This window comes from Balaenoptera physalus (assembly GCF_965194825.1).
Source record: "Balaenoptera physalus genome assembly, chromosome: 3".
NCBI classification, from domain to species: domain Eukaryota; kingdom Metazoa; phylum Chordata; class Mammalia; order Artiodactyla; family Balaenopteridae; genus Balaenoptera; species Balaenoptera physalus.
Window position 1 is genome coordinate 100,556,746 of NC_138890.1, and position 20,896 is coordinate 100,577,641.

The window sequence follows — 20,896 nt, forward strand, 5'->3', positions numbered from 1 at the left end:
ATTCCCAATGAAATGTCTTTCTGAATCTAATGTTTTGCCTTGCTGTTTCTTTCCTTGCATTGTTAGACCCATAGTTTTTATAGAGAGTTGACATAAGAAGTATCCTTTGAAGAATATTTCTGTATTTATTATGAAATTATGTTTAAAGACACTGTCCATTATTGTTATTTACAGTCTTTCTTTTTTCTCCTCTTTGCTAAGTTAAAACTGTGAAGGAGCTGAGATTTTACACTATTTATGAGCTAACAAGTTAGCCTGCCAGTTATAGAAATACATAGGCACACACACTGCCAGAAGAGACAAGCAAAAGCAGCAGCCAGAGCAGTATCTTGTGTCAGTTCCCACAGAGCAATGTGGTGACAGCCAGATGTTACCTATGCATGTAGTAAGTTACATTGCAGGAGAGGAACCTTGAAATCAGGAGACTCATCTTTTTATAGGGATCCTGGCACGTCTGCCCAGCATCTGAGAGAGAAGGGGGTGGGGGAGGGAGAGGGGGAGAGAGAGAGAGAGAAAAACAAATGTTTCTGGAGGGTAAGGAGAAGGTTTTATCTTTAGTGCCCTGTGACATATCTTGGGAAGTACATCTCTAGATCTCTCCAAAGGAATATACTTCCTCTAGCTTACAAAGCTGTTTGCTATTCAACCATATCCTTTGCTCAGAAGGCCCAATCTGCACAGCTGGGGGTCCCCAACCCAGTTAGGAACTGGGCTGCACAGCAGGAGGTGAGCGGCGGGTGAGCAAGCGAAGCCTCATCTGTATTTGCAGCCACTCCGCATCACTCGCATTACCGCCTGAGCTCTGCCTCCTGTCAGATCAGTGGCAGCATTAGATTCTCATAGGAGCGTGAACCCTACTGTGAACGGCGCATGCGAGGGATTTAACTTGCATGCTCCTTATGAGAATCTAATGCCTGATGATATGAGGTGGAGCTGAGGCGGTGATGCTAGCGCTGGGGAGCGGCTGCAAATAACAGGTTATCATTAGCAGAGAGGTTTGACTGTGCAGAGACCATAATCAATTGCTTGTAGACTCATATCAAACCCTATCAGTGGGGCTTCCCTGGTGGCGCAGTGGTTAAGAATCTGCCTGCCAATGCAGGGGCACAGGTTTGACCCCTGGTCCGGGAAGATCCCACATGCCGCGGAGCAACTAAGCCCGCGAGCCACAACTACGGAGGCCTGCGCACCTAGAGCCTGTGCTCCGCAACAAGAGAAGCTACCACAATGAGAAGCCTGCACACTGCAACAAAGAGTAGCCCCCGCTCACCACAACTAGAGAAAGCCCAAGCACAGCAATGAAGACCCAACACAGCCAAAAATAAAATAAATTAATTAAACAAACAAACAAAAACCCTATCAGTGAGTGGCAAGTGAAGACAAGCTCAGGGCTCCCTCTGATTCTGCATTGTGGTGAGTTGTATAATTATTTCATTATATATTACAATGTAATAATAATAGAAATAAAGTGCACAATAAATATAATGTGCTTGAATCATCACGAAACCATCGGCCCCCACCCCTGGTCCATGGGAAAATTGTCTTCCATGAAACCAGTCCCTGGTGCCAAAAAGGTTGGGGACTGCTGCTGTACAGGAATGAGAGATATCTATGGCGAATTGTCTCACAATACTCATGACAATTCAGTGGCAGGAAAATAATCTCCCTTTCCAGTGGAATCTGTTTCCTTCTATCCAGTAATGAGAACTAAAAAACACAATGTGCTTGTCTTTTGCCTTGACTGACAGTGAGTTTCCACAGGTGAATTTAGAGCTCATTTGTGATAACTTATTCCAGGAAATGAGATGAAGGAACCAGGTTGAGGGACTAAGTGATTTGTCCAGGGTCCATATACTGTCTCTTTTGACATCAATACAGAATCAACACCTATGAAATATCTTCTCCTTTGCTCTTATTCTAATTGTCTTAGGAGCTAGCTTTAATTTTTAAAATTCTTATCAATAAAATATTTCAAAATATATAAAAAATAGTTTATCAGAAGTCCCACCCAAATTTAAACTGGTAGTAATATTTTGCCATATTGCCTTTAGATACCTGTTTTATAAAAAGAAATATAATTAACCATGCTCCGATCCCTTCCTTTTTTTTTTCTACCAAAGGTAATCATTATCCTGAAGTTGATGTAAGCATTTCCATGCATATTTTATATTTTAACTACATTTGTATGCATCTGTCATCCTATGCATATTTAAAATTTATATAAATGATATGATACTATACTTACCCTTCTGAAACTTCCCTTTTCACTCAACATTTTTGATATATATAGCTATGGTTCTATGATTTATTACTTTAACTTCTTTGTGGTATTCCATTATAAGAAAAAATAATCCACAGTTTATCTGTTACTGAACAGATGGACAATTTAGTTTCCAAAATTTTTGTATTACAAACAGTGCTTCACTGAACACTCTTTTAAATGACTCCTCGTCCGTATGTATGAGACATTTCTCCAGGTATATATCTACAAGGGGGATTGCTGGGTCATGAGGGATACACATCTTCAATTTTATTAGCTGTTGTCAAAATGCTTTTTAGAATGGGTACATATTCTTGGGAGCCTTTGTGATTTTTGAATTTGAGGATAATTTCAATTCTGGAAAACTCCTAGCCATTATTTCTTCAAGTATTGCCTCTTTCTCATTTTATCTAATCTCATCTTCTGGAATGCCTACTAAACATACTTTGGACCTTCTCAGTTTATTCTTTATGTCCACTTACCTTCTTCATATTTTCCTTTTCTTTATCTCTTTTTGATACATCCTGAATAACTTCCTCTGACCTGTCTTCCAGTTAACCAGCTCTCTCCAGCTGTATCTAATATGCTCTTTTACTTATTAAATGTATTTTAAATTTCAAACATTATATTATCTCTAGAAATTCTATTTGGTGTTTTTCCCCAAATTTCCACTTCTTTCAAAGTGTCCTTTTATAGGTTTATTTCTTTTTAAAAATCTATTTTAAAAATACTTATTTATGGTCTTTTAAAATATTATTCTTTGAGACTTTGGGGGGATGCTAATCTTTCTGACTATTGTGATCTACATTGTGTCTCCTCATTATTCCTTTGTTTTGTTTTAATTTAAAGTTTTTCTCCAATAAGGATTAAAAAAAAAAATAGAGGGGCTTCCCTGGTGGTGCAGTGGTTGAGAATCTGCCTGCCAATGCAGGAGACACGGGTTCGAGCCCTGGTCTGGGAGGATCCCACATGCCGCGGAGCAGCTAGGCCCATGAGCCACAATTACTGAGCCTGCGCGTCTGGAGCCTGTGCTCTGCAACAAGAGAGGCCACGATAGTGAGAGGCCCGCGCACCGCGATGAAGAGTGGCCCCCACTTGCCGCAACTATAGAAAGCCCTTGCACAGAAATGAAGACCCAACACAGCCATAAATAAATAAATAAGTAAATAAATAATTTTTAAAAAATGCTGGGTGATACCCATGCTTAAAAAAAAAAAAAAAAAAGAAATCCCTTCTGGCCTTGGTGGTAGAACTGTTCTTCTAGAGGATTTTGCTTGTGCTCTGGAGGTATCAGTCCCTGGTGGAGACCAGCTTCCTCACCTTCTTTTTGGACTGGTGGGTGCAGTTTTTCTAGTCCCCCTTTCACTGAGATTGCAGCTCTGCAAAGGCCTGATCCTCACCTCATGCGCATCCAAGTCTCATCTCCAGGATCTTTATTAAAACTCAAGCCCCCAGCCATTATTTCAGGATCCAGTAGCAACCCCAGAGTTCCTGGGACATAATCTCACACACTTACTGCTTGGCTTTTAGTTCCCTTTTCTTTCCTGGCATAGGAGGACTTCTTCCTTCCTTCCTCTCCCCTCCCTCCCTTCCTTCTTTCTTTCCTTCCTTCCTTCTTTCCACTTTTTGTAAACTCAGTCTTGTATTAAATTTTTGGAGTTTGATTTTATATAGAATTTCTAGATTTTTGTGTGTGAGAGGTTCCCCACTAGCTAGTCTGCCACGTTACTGGAACTAGATGTCCTTCAGCTTTACTTCTTAATATCTTTTACAAGTTATAAGATGGTTAAATTTCTTTTTGGAAGTAAATGAGGTGTAATTCTACTTTTTCATTCACTTGGTAAACATTATTTTTATTGAAAACCTGACATATAAAATCAAGAGTTTAGGTACTAGGGATTCATAGATGTCCCATGGACTATAAGGATGATAGGCAAGTCAGCAATGTCAGTAGAGTGTACTGAGTGCATGATTAAAGTGTGCAAAGTGTACTATGGAAGCATCAACAAGGAGCGTATAATTCCTAAGAGTGTAATCAGTGTAGGCTTTCTAGAAGATAATACTGGATCTGAGACTTGAAGGAAGGGAAATTAGCCCAGTGAAGAAGTAGGAGAATCATTCAAGGAAGCGAACAGTGTATATTAAGAAGCTGAGGCAAGAGAGAGCATGACTTATGTAGGAAATGTAAGTAGTTCCATATGGCTGAAGTGCGATAAGTGGGAACAGTCCCAAGTCAGAACTTCTGGGGTCCTTGAGCGTTAGGAGTGAGGAAGAAGCTTTTCTTGGGTAATATGTATTAGCTAGGGTGGAGATTCAGGATTGCCACTGAACGGAACCTAAGTTGTAGCAAGGAAGAAAACAACATAGCTCAAATGTGAAAGTCTCAGTGAGGAAAGAAATAGAAGTATGAATAGTGAAGATAATGACCTGGAGAATTAAAAGAACAACAGAGTAATATATGAGGTGTGGTGGAGGTCAGTGAATTGGTCTGTGAATGGAATGTATCCATGGTGCCAGAGTGTGCTGAGAGGTAAGTGGCATAGCACAGAGTTCAGCTTACCTGGAGTAGATTCCAGCATGAATTACTTCAAGAATTGTCAGGTTGGGGCTTCCCTGGTGGCGCAGTGGTTGAGAATCTGCCTGCCAATGCAGGGGACACGGGTTCATTCCCTGGTCCTGGAAGATCCCACATGCCGCGGAGCAGCTAAGCCCCTGCGTCACAACTACTGAGCCTGCGTGCCACAACTACTGAAGCCTGCGCACCTAGAGTCCGTGCTCTGCAACAAGAGAAGCCACTGTGATGAGAAGCCTGTGCACCGCAACGAAGAGTAGCCCCCGCTCACTGCAACTAGAGAAAGCCCGCGCACAGCAACAAAGACCCAGCACAGCCTAAAATAAATAAGTAAAATTTAAAAATTAAAAAAAAAAAGAATTGTCAGGCTGCCTGTGTCAAGATGGAACTTTATGGTGTGTAGAAATATAAGAAGTGAAATATGGAATTACTATGCCAGGGGATATGCTTTGTGGATGCATGGAGGGCATCACTTTAGAAAGGTAAGCGGCCTAGTTTACCTATCAGAAGGTAAGTGTCAAAGATCCTCTTCATGTGCTCTGTCTCATCACTGATCTGAGGATGATGAATGATGGAAAGATGCATTTCTACCTTAAATGGTTCTACCAAAACTCTGCTGGCTATCATGTAGCTTGGAATGCCAGTCAGGCAGATTACTTCCCTCAAGAACTCGAAATAGAGGAGCATTGTCATTAGGACACTGCCTATAACTAGGTAGTGTTTCAGCTTTTTGGTGTGGTCTGAGATGAAGCATATAGTGATGGTCTCGTCAAGAGAATTAGACTATAGACACTGTCACAGGAGCTCTCTTGACAATCTATCCAGGGCTTTTTGGTTGCATGCTCAGCTGTAGAGTGTGTACTGTGTATCTTAGCATATTTAATGATATTGTGCCAAATATGAACTACCCAAAGACCCAGCCAATATAAGTGGCCTGAAGAGATTCCAGTGGCTTGTGACATGAGCACAGAGTTGGGGTCAGGGCTGTCCAATTGGCCATCTTGTTGAAAGAGACTTCCTTTGCACCTGGCTCTATGGGTGCTGAGTCAGGTTGCTCCTCAAACCTTTCCCCATTCTGCAGGGCTGAGATTATAGTGGTATACCTGCTCCTTCTACAAGGGGCCTTAGAAACGGAAAACTGAGAAGTTCCTGGTGATTTTTAATATCCCCAGCAGCAGTACTTACAGAATGCTGCATCTGCTTAGCCTTGTAAGCTGCCTGGCTGAGTGAAGCTTGCAGCTTAGGCTTCAGTGACCTAGATAATTGGTTTGAATGCTGACTTCAGCCAAGACACGTCAGCTCCCAGACATAGTTGTTGACTTTGGCAGCCCAATGCAGGGCCACAGGACCAGGAGCTCTTTCTGTGATAGAATCTTCCTTATAGTGGCATTAGGGATGTCTATTTCTACTTTGTACAGACTCTGTGGAGTGGCATAGGCAAGAAATGGGCAAAGTAAAGAAAACTCTTAGCCTCAAAAGTGCGTGTGCCGGGCTTCCCTGGTGGCGCAGTGGTTGAGAATCTGCCTGCCAATGCAGGGGACACGGGTTCGAGCCCTGGTCTGGGAGGATCCCACATGCCGCGGAGCGACTGGGCCCGTGAGCCACAACTACTGAGCCTGCGCGTCTGGAGCCTGTGCTCCGCAACAAGAGAGGCCGCGATAGTCAGAGGCCCGCGCACCGCAATGAAGAGTGGCCCCCGCTTGCCGCAGCTAGAGAGAGCCCTCGCACAGAAACGAAGACCCAACACAGCCATAAAAAAAAAAAAAAAAAAAAAAAAAAGTGCGTGTGCCATAAGTGGATCCAAGTGAACTTGTGCTGCCTTTTTCAGGATGAAGGTCAGAGGCTTATTATCTAAGTAAAGTTTCTTCCTCACCCCCACCCTCCAAGGTAGACTCCAGTTTGGGGTTTAAACTGTAAACCTCACAAATATCAGGAACTTCTGTAGCTCCTTGATGGGCTTGCCATGAGGCTATCTTGGGTGGTATAGTTCAAGACCTGGGAAAAAAGGACAATTTCTAGAAAGTATAAGTCTTGGAATCTTGAAGACATACTTTTGCAGGTTGGCCAAGAGGTTGGGACATCTGAGCTTTTATAGGACCACCTGATTAAGAGCTCATTCAAGAACAATGCTCCACAGGATGTTAATACTGGGATAAATAAAGTCAGATAGCTTTCTTTTCTGTGGACTGCTAGGAGTCTTTCCTGTCTTTACAAGTATTGTGGGTTGCTAAGCAAAGACATGATCATGTAGCTTTCCCAAACCTATAGGAAACACTATTTTCTGAACCTATAAAAGCAGTCAGTGCTTCTTCCAACACTTATTTGTGAATCACTGTTAAGAGTTTTTTCCCCTATAACTCCCTTGATATCTCTCATCAAGATGGTTTTCGACAACATAAATTAAGTTGGACCTGGTAATTCTCCAACCTGCAGGTTATCTGTAAGTGGGTCTCTATTTTCTAAACAGCTTATAGTTTGCTTTTTTGTGATTTATCTCATTATTAGTGAAAATAAGATGAATATAGATATTTTTTATGAGACAAGGCAGTCAGAATTATGTGGGAGAAGTGGAACATGAAATAATGTGGGAGAAATTTAGTTAAAGATTGAAATATCCATGTATCTTATATGTTAATATTACCAAATTCAAAAAAGAAATATATGGGTATAGTATTGATATCAAGATACTTTTAACTTAAAATGCAAATAAAATTCATGTAACAATGAGGTTAAGATAAAAATTTTTGAAATAGGCCAAGACAATCTAGACAAAGTCTTCCATTTTCCAAATTTCTCCTGTTTATCTCAGTTTTTACCATACACTGTTCCTGCTCATAGCAAACCAAAATGAAACAGTGTGGTTTATAATATGAAAAACATGTATTGCAAGTGAGTCATAAAATGGAAAAATGGCTACTTAGCCAGTAGCCACATAAATTTTGGAGGAAATGTATTTTCTACAGGCCTGATTTATTACAGGAATAGCAAGTATTTATTAAAAGCATTAAAATGGTGAAACAGTGAACCTTAGGCAATATACAGATTCGTCGTTGAGAAGCATAACATATATAAAATACATATTTATTTTGAAACTAATCAATTTTAATTACTTTTAGGTGAAGGACAAAAATCTGAAAAAGAAAGATGCAGGGAAACAGAAACAGAGAGTAATTTTCCCTGCATGCAGACACCACTTTTATTTTTATTGTATGTGGCCTACCAATTATTGACTATGGACCTTCCACTTAAACATTCATATATTCACAAACTCATGAACCTTTTACTCTACTAGGAGGCATTCTGTTGGAGTATATCTGATTTCCTTCCTAACCTCTGCGCCCTACTTATATGTTTGTCTCCTTATAGCCCAATAGTGGGATTCAATGTCATGCTATCATTTTGATTCTTTCAGCAAGAGGGAAAGAGCAGCAGCTGCTTCATTTCATGGAAACTCTTTCCAGAAGCCAGGAACTCTGGGAAATTTTCCAGACTGACTTATGGAGAGAGTGGGCTAAAACTGCCCCCACCTATGCCTATGTGTAGGAGTTGGTATGGCCTGAAAGGTAGGGAATAAAAAGGGAAACTCCCCTTCCCCCTCCCTCCTTACCCCACCATCTCTTAGCTACTAGGCTAGACAGTATTCTTGGCTTTGGCATTCCATAAATCACTTGAGAGAAGAAGGGAAATTGTGATGGGCAGTTTTGTTCTTCATCAGTAGTGACAGCAGTAAGCAAAAACTGAGTATAGTACAACAACAAGCACTTAGAACAGGACCTGGTACACAGTGCCATGTAAATGTCTGTTCAATAAAATATTATCACATGTTCTTCAGAAGCACCTTTTAAAAGGCTGCAATATACAATTGGGTGGATATAGCATAATTTACTGAGCCATTCTGCTATCATTGTTTCAGTTTTTCAGTGTTATAAATAACTTTTTAATGAACACATACATACTCTTCTAATTGGTGTGCATTTTTACTGTGCATTTACATGATTTTAGGATACAGCCTGTACCTTTTGGGAGTTACTGAAGCCTCTGAGTGGCTTGGCTTTTACTTCAGAGGAGCATGGCTAACCGCCACTTCACTGCTGAATGGGAAGGGAATGTTTTTCCTAATGTCATCATTTCATATCCTTATAGCTCAAGGCAACAGAGGTAGCCTGTAAGAGAGTATAGGTCCCTTAATCTGAATATATTATACTGGTCCCTTAAACTGAATATATTATACTGTTATGTTGAGGCAGGGACACCTTCTAGAAGGTAGAAACATCTGAGAGACAAATTCTTTATTGGTGTAAACGTCTACATTTCAAAAAGCATGCTGAATATGAGCACAGAGTATTTCCTGAAGCTTAATGATCATCTAAGGTTAATGCCTGGCCTTCAGCAGTCTCATGATTAAAATTTCCAAGCAGGTCATTAATCTCCAGGAAATGCTTGGTATTTTGATTGCTGTTTGCTTAATTGAAGAGGTGAAGAATTTAGTAAAGGATGACTACATTAATTTGGACAAAGACTGCTTTTCTAACAGGCAGAGCGGCACCCCCTAGTGAGCACACTTGGTAAATGTAAGAAAGTTAAAGTAATTCAGATTTTGGAAATGCAAGAATTTTTATAGATTTGTCATAGATTTAAATTAGCAAAAGAAAGTATCTTTTTGTAAAGGAGAAAAACTATATATTTTCAGGATGTGAGAAAACTCAGATCTAAAGTAGATGACTTTATAAATATCTGAATTCTCATTTTACAATAACATTGTAAAATTTAACATTGTAACATTGAAAATTTTTTGTTTTAATAAGAAAACGCTTTCGTTTTTTCAGGTCAGAAAGGGATCTTTCTTTGAAATCATTTCTTTCCCAGCAAAGACTGCTTTAACTAGCATAATGTATGCTTCATATGCAGCACTCATTTATTTGGTAAGTTAAAAAAATTATTAGAATCTAGAAATAAATATACTTATTTTATGTAAAGATGTACTGTATAGTCCATTCATAAACCAAGGTATTTAAATTCTCTTGTTACACAGAATAATTTTACATTAAAAAATTACATTTCTAAGGAGCCAAGTCAATCCACCAAAAACTAAGTTGCTTAAATAACTAAAATTATTTTATTTTTATAAAACTTATTACTATCTGCTCAAAACATTTTGGTTTTGCTTTCATTTAGCTACAGTTGTTTTGTTTCAGCCATTGTGCCATGGTTGGTTAAAGTTCAGTATTCTGTCTTTCGAATTCCAGAAGTGTTCATTAAAAAGCATGACAAAAATATAAAGAATTTTATAAATTATAAGGGTTATTTTCTTTTAATCCACTGCCATTTATACTTATCTTTAATTTTTTAAAAAATGTATAACATACAAACAGAAAAGTACACACCTTGATGAATTATCAGAAAATTTATTAATCTATGTATCACACAGGTCAAGAAACAAAACATTATACCATCATGTTAGAAGACTCTTTCTTGCCCCTCACAATCACTAACCTCTTTTTTTTTTTAATTAATTAATTTTATTTATTTATTTTTGGCTGTGTTGGGTCTTTGTTGCTGCGTGCAGGCTTTCTCTAGTTGCGGTGAGCAGGGTCTACTCTTCGTTGTGGTGTGCAGGCTTCTCATTGTGGTGGCTTCTCTTGTTGTGGAGCACGGGCTCTAGAGCGTGCAGGCTTCAGTAGATGTGGCACGTGGGCTCAGTAGTTGTGGCTCACGGGCTCTAGAGTGCAGGCTCAGTAGTTGTGGCGCACGGGCTTAGTTGCTCCATGGCACGTGGGATCTTCCTGGACCAGGGCTCAAACCCATGTCCCCTGCATTGGCAGGCGGATTTTCAACCACTGCACCACCAGGGAAGTCCCACTAATCTCTTCTGTAAAGGCAATCATTATTTTGACTTCTAATACCATAGTCAGTTTTGTTTGAGTTGTATATAAATGAAATCGTATACTATATGTTCTTTTGTATTTGTCTTGTTTTGCTTAACATTATCATTGTGAGATTTGTTGCCTATAACAGTAGTTTGTTGATTGTCATTGCTGTGTAGTATTCCATTGATTGAATATATAGCTATTTATCCATTCTATTTTTGAATATTTAGGTTATTTACAACTTTGGCTATTGTGAATAAGGTTGCTATGAATATTCTTGTACATGTGTTTTGGTGAAATTGCTGGATTGTAGAATTTGCATATGTTCATCTCTAGTAGATATTGCCAAAGTTTTCCCAAATGGTTTTAACAATTCATCCTGGCAGATTATTAATCCTAGTTGCTCTGTATCATCACTGACACTTGGTATTGTCAATCTTTTCCAGTATAGCTGTACTTGCGGGTATGTAGTACTATCACCTTGTGGTTTTAATTTGCATTTTCTTGATTATTAATGAGATTGAATACTTTTATACATTAATTGGACATTTGGATATCCTCTTTTGTTAATTTCTGTTAGTCTCTTCTCATTTTCCTACTTGGAGTTGTCCATCGTTTTATTATCAAATTGTACTTTTAAGTATATTACTAGAACAAGCCCTTTTTTGGTTGAATATGGGCAGATTTCTTTTATTTTGTGACTAGCCTTTCACTTTCAGCAGTGTCTTTTAAAACAGAAGTTCTTAATTTTAATGTAGTCCAATTTATTAATCTTTACATTAAGTGCTTTTTATGTCTTAATTAGGGAATCTTGACGTACATCCTAGGTCCTGAAACTACTCCCTCTGATATATCCTAGGAACTTTGTTATTTTGCCTTTCACTTTTAGATTACATCTGGAATTGGTATGAGGTAAGGGTAAAATTTTTCCTCCATTGGTATCCAGTTGATCCAACTCAATTTATTGGGTAAGAAAAAACCCTTTTCCTATTGCCCAGAACACCTCTTTTTTAATAAATCAAATGTTCTTAGATATGTAGGTCTGTTTATATTCTCTCTGTTCTAGTCAGCTGATCTGTTTGTCTTCTTGCACCAATTCAACACTGTATTATTTACAGGAGCTTTACAATAAGTCTTGATAACTGGTAGAATTTCTCTTTCCAATCTATGAACATGGTATATTCCTCTGTTTATTTAGATCTTCTTTAATTTCTCTTAATAATTTTTATGGCTTTTTTTGTTAGAGGTCTTTTACATATTTGTTAATATTTTTGATCATATTGAAACACACAATAATAAAGGTTAAATTTTCCCCATAATCCATAGATTCAGTGCAGTCCCAATTAAAATCTGAGCAGGTGTATATGTGTACATTGACTAGTTTATTCTAAAATTTATAGGGAAATGCAAATGGTAAAGAATAGCCAAGACATCCTTGAAAAAAACAAAGTAAAAGAACTTTTTAAACATATTTACAGTTTCAAAAACTCTGAATTTATCAAATAAAAAATGTTGCAAGTCTTTTAAATTTTTGAGAAATGCTCAGTATCTTAAATGTGAATCTCATACACAATTGATGCAAATACACTGCAGGAAATGGGTGGGATGAAACAGCTATAGTGAAACTAAAACAAACTAGATTAAAACCCAAAATTTCTCTAATTTTTCAAAGGCTTTTGAGATCACCCTACATGATTTGTCATGCTATAAACTTTCTAAGTAGGTAATAGAAACCGTTTTTTGGTGACCTCTGATAATTGATCATGTATGCATCCAAGATGTAGGAAACGTCAGGGCTAGAATTACGGTTTTGAAGGCAAAAAACATATATGTTGGAAGTTAATGCCCCGTGAGTGGAACCATGCCAAGTGAAAAGAGTAGAAAGTCGACAGAAATGTGAAGAACAGCTTACATTTAAGGTGAGCTAAGAAGAAATCCATGAAGGAGACAAAGGACCAATAATTAGAAAAGTAGGAAGTGAAACAGGAGAAACACTGGCAAGGAAATAGAGACTCAGGAAGTTGTGAGTGGTTAGGTGTCACGTACAAGCAGAAAAAGTCAAGTAAAATGAAGATCTGAAAAGTGTCCATTAGATCTAGTAGTAAAGATGTTGGAAGTAACCATCTTGAGAACTATTTCAGTGGTGTGATGGGATAAGGAAGACAGAAATAAGCAGGAAGAGTGAAGAGGAGATGATAAAATGGAAATCATGAATGTAGGCCCCGGTTTGATGAAGAAAAGAGTGTGTGTAGCAGTCAAGAGGGACACAGAGCCAGAGTGATTTTTAATTTTTAAATTTTAAGATAGAAGATATTTCAGCATGTTACAGGTTGCAGGGGAGGAGCTAGTCAAGAATGAGAGGTTGAAGAAGCAGGGAATAATTGATAGACGAAATGGTAGAGTATAGGTTAAAAGCAAAGATAGAGAGATGCTGACCTTGATCAAGACCCTTCATTTTCTGAGACTTGGACAGAATTGGTTAGAATGGGTACAGATAAAATGTTGTAAGTGAGGGAAGAAGAAATGTATCAAATAGGATAGGGCTTCCCAACCTTTTTTCACAGCATGGCATATATAGAAAATGATCATATTTGTGATAAATGGCTAAAGCTGTTTGCATCTGGAAGTGATGGACCTCAAGGTTTATAGCTCTAGATTTGGGTATACTCAGATACAAGTAACAAAAAATACCTGAGAATACCTTAATCAATACAGACATTTAAATATCTCTCTTAATTAGAAGTCTGGAGTTAGGCAATTCCCGGGTTTGTACAGTGGATCTACAATGTCATCATGAACCCAGGGCCCTTCCATCTTTCTCTTTGGCTCTCCTGTTTGTTGTTTTTGGTCCTTAGGTTTGTTGCCTCATGCTCAGGCCTTACATCCATATCAGTGTCCAAAGCAAGAGGGAGGAGATAGTAGAGGCAAAAGACAGAGTCTTTTTTACATAAAAGGAGGAAAAACTCTTCCAAAAATCCTTCCTATCTTCCTCCACAGCAGACATTTTTTTAGTTGGCCAGAACAGGGTCACATTGCCAAACAGTAACACAGGGAAGTGAAGGAAAGCATCTGGTGTCCGCCCATTCATAGTGGGAGACAGGCAAGAAAAGAGGAGGCAGGAGGTCAGGAGAAAAGAGGCTGTTCAAGCCAAGGCCCTGGATTCTTTCTCTGTTACCCTCTTCAGAAAAACCTTCTAAGCATTTATAGCCTATTATGTCACCTGGGAGGCATCTCTTTGGTAAAATAAGCTAGTTTAGGTGTTTTCATATTTTATAGATTTTATTATTCTTGTTGCTTGCCTTAAATACTTGGCATCATCATCTTCATCAGTAAACTTATAGGTTTAACAGACAGCTCTTAGTGATTCTCAATTTTTGAAGTTATTTTTCTCTATGTGCTTTGTTTTGACACACTAAGTACTGAATGGCATTTTTTGAGGGAAAGTGGATCACAAGTTTGCTTATAAATCACTGATCCATTAACTTACTAAATTCTTACCAAAATGTTTATGCCCTTCCAATTGCATACAATTGGTATAAGCAAAGTCTAGGGGAAAAAAAGTAAGAACAAAAACCTACTTTGAGATATTAACATGTTTGAGGACAAATTCCATCTCTCAGAAAATGTTTCAGAAATGTTTCATTTAATTAAATCAGAGAATAAAGATGTAAAACATCTAATGAATTGGGGAAAATATAAAGCATGTCTTTATTAAAGCATACTATGTTTTAATTTTCTTTCTAGATTATGGTATATTTATAATAAGGAATCAATCTCCTCATGTTTATCATGTGCCAGTGGTACCTGGAAGAAAGAGCTTAGTTTTTTTTTTTAATATTTATTTATTTGGGTGCGCCAGGTTTTAGTTGCAGCATTCAGGATCTTCGCTGCATGTGGGATCTTTAGTTGCAGCATGTGGGATCTACTTCCTTGACTAGGAATGGAACCTGGGCCCCCTGCATTGGGAGCACAGAGTCTTAACCTCTGGACCACCAGGGAAGTCCCAAACGTGCTTCTTTCTTAGAATATACAGATTAATGACTTTATGTTAAATGTTTTATTGGATTTTTATCTGTAAGTTTAGTAGCTTAAAAAGAAACCTTACTTAACATTTTTTATTATTATTAGACAGTCTGTGTTAATGCTGTGCTGGAGAAGGTAATGAAAATTTTCCAAGAAGAAGAACCCATAAGGCAAAACAGAGAGGAGAGTGAAAATCTTAGAAAAGCCTTTAAAGCCTTTTCTGAGCCTGTGCTTTCTGAGCCTCTGTTTCCTGAAGGTGAAGTCAAAGCAAAACCTTACAGGTCATTACAGGAGAAGCTGGAGAATATTTCAGATCGCCCCAAACTTCCTGCTAATAAGTTGAGTAATAAGATCCAGGTTTTACATTCTGTGTTTGACCAGTCAACTGAAATGAATGAATGAGCAAATCTGAACTTAAATATCACTGAACAGAACTTAAGAGTTATCTAATGACATTTCATCTGACAAAATTAGGAAACTAGTTTTCATATTCTGACTGCTCTGCTTTGAAAAAAAAAAACAGGGGGACTACTGCTAAAACGTCATTCTCAAGTATTTATATGGTAGAGAAAATAAAATGAATCGATGTAGTATATATGACTATGGATATTTTTTGATGAACCAGAAAATGTACCATTTGGTGTGTTAGACTCTATGCTATGGTTTATAATATGGGCATGTTTATAATACATTTATGTTTTTATTAAAGACTCATTTAGAGTATCTCTCCAATTACTTATCTGGGAGGGGAAAAAACCCTCCCTGTTAAAATGCCACATATCTTTTTCAGAGATAATAAAAGGATATATATATTTTCTATCTACAGGCTGTATAGTTTCAGTCTGCCTATTATCAGTTATTTTGAAACTCATCTGTAAAGTTATGAAGAACTTGTAATTCATAGATGTAAATTTATAAAACAAAATATTGTTTACAAGTCTGATGAGGTCTGTATATGAGAGCAAGACATGACATGACATTTTTAATTTCCACAGCTAGAGGAACAAATTAAGAACCAGAAGCCAAGGCCATATTACTCATTGTTGCCACTGGATCCTGAGAAAAAATGCTTCTGTGATTGGTCCTGCAAACCAGGGTCATGGATTTGCCTGCAGGAGGTACTTTGGTTTCCTCCATGCATTTTAAATTCTGGACACATGTTAAGTCACTGGAGGATTAGCACCTGATATAATAGGCTGGGATGTACCCATCCCAGAGATGGTACATTTGCTGTACCTGATGAGTAGCTGCTGCCAAAAATAGTATTTATAAAAAGCCCAGCCCTGGCTCATTAGTAGTCTAATGAATAGCAAGTGTTGGAATATGGGTAGCATGTAGCAATACATCAGAAAAAAAATGTAATAATATGTAGCAAAGGGCTCTGTAAGCACAGCCTTAATGATACATACTTTATTCACTTATTTTAACAATAACCAAAGGAAAGGATCCAGGTGGGCCCCTTAGAATATTAAGCCTTAATTCAGTCCTATGTCACTAAGAAGATTACTGTGGTTTGAAACTAAGCTCCAATTTTGACAAACAGCTTTTCTCACTCTGAATTAATAATCTGTTCATCCTAGTTCTTTCTGGTCCCACCTACTCTTATATTCTACTATGTGATGCTGAGTTTTAGATGATCAGTACCCAGGGTTTTATAGTACAGTGTGGGCACGACGCAACCAGAACAGCGTTGGCCATAAATAACTGGCATAGAAAAAGCAGGGTGAACCAACTTAGTATCAACCCTGCCTATAAACTCAGAAGACTCTGAGAAACACCGTATATCTCTTCTCTCTATAACATTTACATGAAACACTTAGTTGTACATACATGCACAAAATTCTATAAAAATAAAATTTAAAAAAACTTTATTTGAAAATTTCATATAGGCATTCAAAGTACCTTGGCTCGCTGAAACTTGCACATCTCGTATGGCTGGGGAGCAGCTGTATCTTCCTTACTTTGAAACTGCCTTGACTGGAGAGAAACGGAGCCAAAGTTTACTTGGTCTTGATGTCAGGCAAATTAAGTTTCTTGTTTTTAAATTCAGCATGTAAACTGATCCCATTTTGGGAGGTATTTTTTAAGTGTAAATGGTCTGCTATATATTTGGAAAAACTGAACAGTTAAGATTTAAGCATTTCAGTGTGTTTAAATTTTACCTAAAAAAAATTATAACGATCAGTAGGGGAGGTGATGAATACATGCATCAATGAAACAAGAATGGAAGAATGCTGGTAATTGTTGAAGGTGGGTGGTGGAGGTTTATTATTCTGTTTACTTTGTATACATTAAAATTTTTCCATGATAAAGTCTGCTATATCAAGTCGGGATTTTCCCCCTAAATTTTTCTTAGTAGATCTAATTTTTTTAACCTTTCTCCACTTTGGTTATTCTAAATTATTTTCATCCTTCTTAAAATGCATATTCTAAACCTATAACCTTCAGGTTCCAATCAATCCAGAGGATTGGCTGAAATGTATTCTGTAGATCCTGATGATGATCCTGACATCACACTAAGTACATGTGCTTTTGAACCTTTCATTTATATGATTGTTAAAGATAATAAATGTGCCTCTTTTGGAAAAAGTTAATCATCTTTGGTATTGAAGCAAGGTTATTCTAAAAATACTTTCAAAACATACACAACATTTTTCATTGCCATAAAATTTTATCAGGAAGAACTCTGAATTACTTTGAAGACTCCAGTGGCATAAAAATCAGAGTCACACTTAAAAGGCTCATTAGAAAGAGTCACATAAATATTCCCATTGTCCACTGTCACTGTGTGAATCCTTTGCTTTATTCCTTTGGAGCACCACTTGGGTTTTGCTGATGGATCTTTAGGGTTTATAGACTGATACAGTCCTTCTCCTGTGGCCAAAGTAATTTTGTATTTATGCCAGGGGCAAACTATACATGGTCGTCCATCAAATTCCTGGGGAAAGAAATAATTGATTTTATAATATGACATTTCCAATGTTGACAATAAACCTCAGGCTCAGAACAGAATCTATTGCAGAAGAACCAGGTTAAAAAACAGGCTTCTCTTTTTTCCTGCCATTTACCAATTATTCAGCATAAGGCAGAATCTAATCTTAGCAGTCATCAAGTTCCTTTTGCAGTTGATAAGAAACCCAGTTTCTTAGAGCTCTATCAGAAGATAACTAGCTCAGGCAACTACACCATGTGACTGCAGTGTGTTGTTATCTGTTAGATATTAATGTCACTTTCTTGACAGAAATGGGGCAAGGGCTTCAAGTGCTTCTAAATGAATTTTCACTAGCTGGTGGAAGAATGGTAAGCTTCAGATATAATTTCAAGAGAGGTTACTAAAGGCATAAGTGCATATGTTAACTGAAGAGCAATTTATGACCCAAAGTAGTTAATTCCCAAACTTTTAACTGTCTTAAAGCAGTGCTTCTAAAATTTTAAAAAGCACGGGAATCACCTGGATCTTGTTTAAAGGCAGCTCTTGTTTAAGTTCCGTAGTCCAAGAGCAGGGCACAATATTCTGCATTTTTAAGACACTCCCAGGTGTCACCAGTGTTGCTGGTCTATGGACCACACTTTGAGTAGCAAGGTCTTACAGCTGTCATTATGGTCTGAAACCGAGGGAAATTCTTCCACACTATCATCCAGATGCTTACATTTTATCTCTACACCAGAAGTGCAGAAATGCTGTTTTGTACCACCCTCCCCCGCCAGAACCGTCAGCAAACAACGGTTTCATAATTCATAAATTCATTCATAATTTAAACACACATGTTTTAACATGAGGACAGGTGTGGAACTAGGTAGATATGAAGTGTAGAGAGAGTGGAACACTAAATTTAAGCATGTACTTTGTACCAGTCAGAGAGATAGAGAGAGTGAGGGGAGAGGGAGAAGGGGAGAGAGAGAAGTTTCATGAAGTAGAAAACAAGAAATTAGGCAGCTGGTTTGAGAATGCAAGGACGTAAGACAATGTCCCCATTCCTTCCTCAGTTAAGCCTTCACAGTGTTACTTCTTTCTTAAAATATATATTTTTATATCTTTATTAAATTATAAAAGTAATATATACACATTGGAAAAATTCAAACTATGTAGAAGTGTATAAAGTAAAAAGTGAATGTTATTTTTTATTTTTAAAAAATGGGATCTCATTAGACCTATTATTCTACGACTTGCTTTTTTCACTCAAAAATATATTGTTGACAATCCATGCCTCATTAATTTAATGGTTGTATACTATTCCATAGCATGGCTATTCATAATTTAAACTGTTTCCTATTGTTAAAACATTTAGATTTCCTTCAACTTTTCGCTACACTGAACCTCTCCTATATGTGTGTGTGTGTGTGTGTATATATATATATACTTTAGTGTATATATATATATATATACTTTAGTATATATATAGGTACGTGTATATATAATTAAACATTTGTGCGATAATATGCAGGGTAGATGTCTTAGAGTATATTTGCTAGGTCAGAAGACAGGCATATTTTTCATATTTACCTGTAAAATGGTTTTCTTTACATTGTAGTGTTGTGAATTCCTAGAATATTGGTAATTGTACTCAAAGCATTAAAATATAGTTCAAACCCAAATATAAATTATTTTTGAATAGAGACTGTAAATATAGTAAGAATATAAATAGGAAACATCTGAGTTTGTTGAGAATAGATTTAATTTTACATACCTCTATTTCTCCTAAATGTAAAGGTCCTCCTGAGTCTGCAAAGGAATTGAATATTACATCTAGTCACTAAAAAAAAAAAATGAAATTTTGAAGTTTCGTGGATAGTCAACAAATACAAGGTTTACAAATGAAAACTAAAATCTTACGGTAACAGCGAATATCCATAGCATGATATTCTCCTCTGTGGTAGAAAATGACCACTTCTCTATCATGGACAACAGCTGTCATTCTTTCAGATTTTTTAATATCTTCTTCTCTGCCAACACAGACAGAAGAATATTTCTTCGTTTCAGGATCTTGCTCAGAGCCATCAGGATCCATGCTAGTTGAACAACAACAAACCACAAACAAAAAAAGAAAGAAAAAAAATGACAGGTGGTCTTCACTAGTTCCACTACACTTAACTCACAGAGATAATCATATCATAAGAGAAGACTTATTTCTCTGAGACTGATGGAGGTACTTTTTTTGTAGCTATATAAAATAAAAAAAAAATACTGGATAATAGTCATGATTGTCAGCTAGAGCTCTTAAAACTTGCCAAAATTAGGGAGGACTGCCTACTTTGAGGCTGGACTAGTAACTTGATTCACTTCATTGCATTAGACAGATATTTCAGAACTCCTAAGATACAGACACTAAAGTATCACTATCCTTTTATTCCCTCTCAAATTCAGTGGTAAACAACATCTGCCTATTATCCATGTTGTTTTCAGCTTCTGCTGAAGGTAGGATTTTTCAATAGTCTGAATAGTCTTGGACCCCTTGGTTGACGTGGCTCACTTGGTTTTGCCTGGAGTGGGCAAGCCAGCTCTTATAGATCAACCAGATAACTGTATTCTAGTGGAAGGGGATAAATGTGAATGGATGTCTTCCATTTGCTTAACTCACACAGAAAATGTCATTACTTTCTTCTGTCTTATTTGGGCATTCAAAAAGATGACTTTCTCCTCAATTTATAGAAGTATATAAATTTTAGGGAATTTGTAGGTATTCTAAATATATTTTTTTCTTAGCACAGATATTCAGCCTATTTCTTTGAAAGCAACCCTTCAAAGAGACTTCTGTGTACTTTAAGAACACAGCCATAGTCTGTTAATTCCATAAGAAAGAAACATCAAGATATATCATTGTCAGGCATTTAAGGCCCCATGTAGAGGATTTTCCCAAGGGCCTCCCATATGAGGGTATTTAAGTTTTTCTCCTATGATAGTTTCTAAATAAAACTATATATCATGTTTTGCCAAGAATTTCTATATTTGTTCTTTCTCCACTTCTAATTCTAAATCTGGCCTATTATTCCTATCCTCTTTTCATTAGGGTTGCTATCCCAAAGTTTCTGGAAACATTCCTGCTTTTTCTCCCTATCTCAGGAGAGAGATTGTAGTGGTCCATAACTTTCAAAAAGTGTAAAGAACCATGTATCTTAGGATTGACAAAGAGCTTTCTCCCCTAGGCAAGAGTATATTTTGAATCTTTGCATGTA

General features: G+C 37.3%; 2 protein-coding genes across 11 annotated transcripts in view; one reads left to right on the top strand and one right to left on the bottom strand.

The window, feature by feature from the left end:
• SPATA9 (spermatogenesis associated 9) overlaps positions 1–17,316 on the top strand; it is a gene marked incomplete at its 5' end in the record, with an annotated part of 83,749 nt that extends 66,433 nt beyond the window's left edge. For both annotated transcript variants that reach the window (XM_082458336.1, XM_082458335.1), the window contains 2 exons: positions 9,659–9,754; positions 14,828–17,316. In XM_082458336.1, coding sequence (XP_082314462.1) covers positions 9,659–9,754; positions 14,828–15,124 — 393 coding nt within the window. In that variant the 3' untranslated portion in view covers positions 15,125–17,316. The remainder of the gene's footprint in view (positions 1–9,658; positions 9,755–14,827) is intronic.
• Positions 1–20,896, bottom strand: part of RFESD (Rieske Fe-S domain containing) — a 50,959-nt gene that overhangs the window by 25,448 nt on the left and 4,615 nt on the right. For 3 of the 9 annotated variants that reach the window (XM_082458292.1, XM_082458293.1, XM_082458291.1), the window contains 3 exons: positions 19,557–19,732; positions 19,411–19,445; positions 16,625–16,699 (listed from right to left, as the gene is read on the bottom strand). In XM_082458292.1, coding sequence (XP_082314418.1) covers positions 16,625–16,699; positions 19,411–19,445; positions 19,557–19,731 — 285 coding nt within the window. In that variant the 5' untranslated portion in view covers position 19,732. Of the gene's footprint in view, positions 1–172; positions 466–16,624; positions 16,700–17,373; positions 17,661–19,410; positions 19,477–19,556; positions 19,733–20,896 lie in introns of those variants that run through there. The other 6 variants (XR_014262469.1, XR_014262470.1, XR_014262471.1 and 3 more) reach the window with 4 other exon arrangements.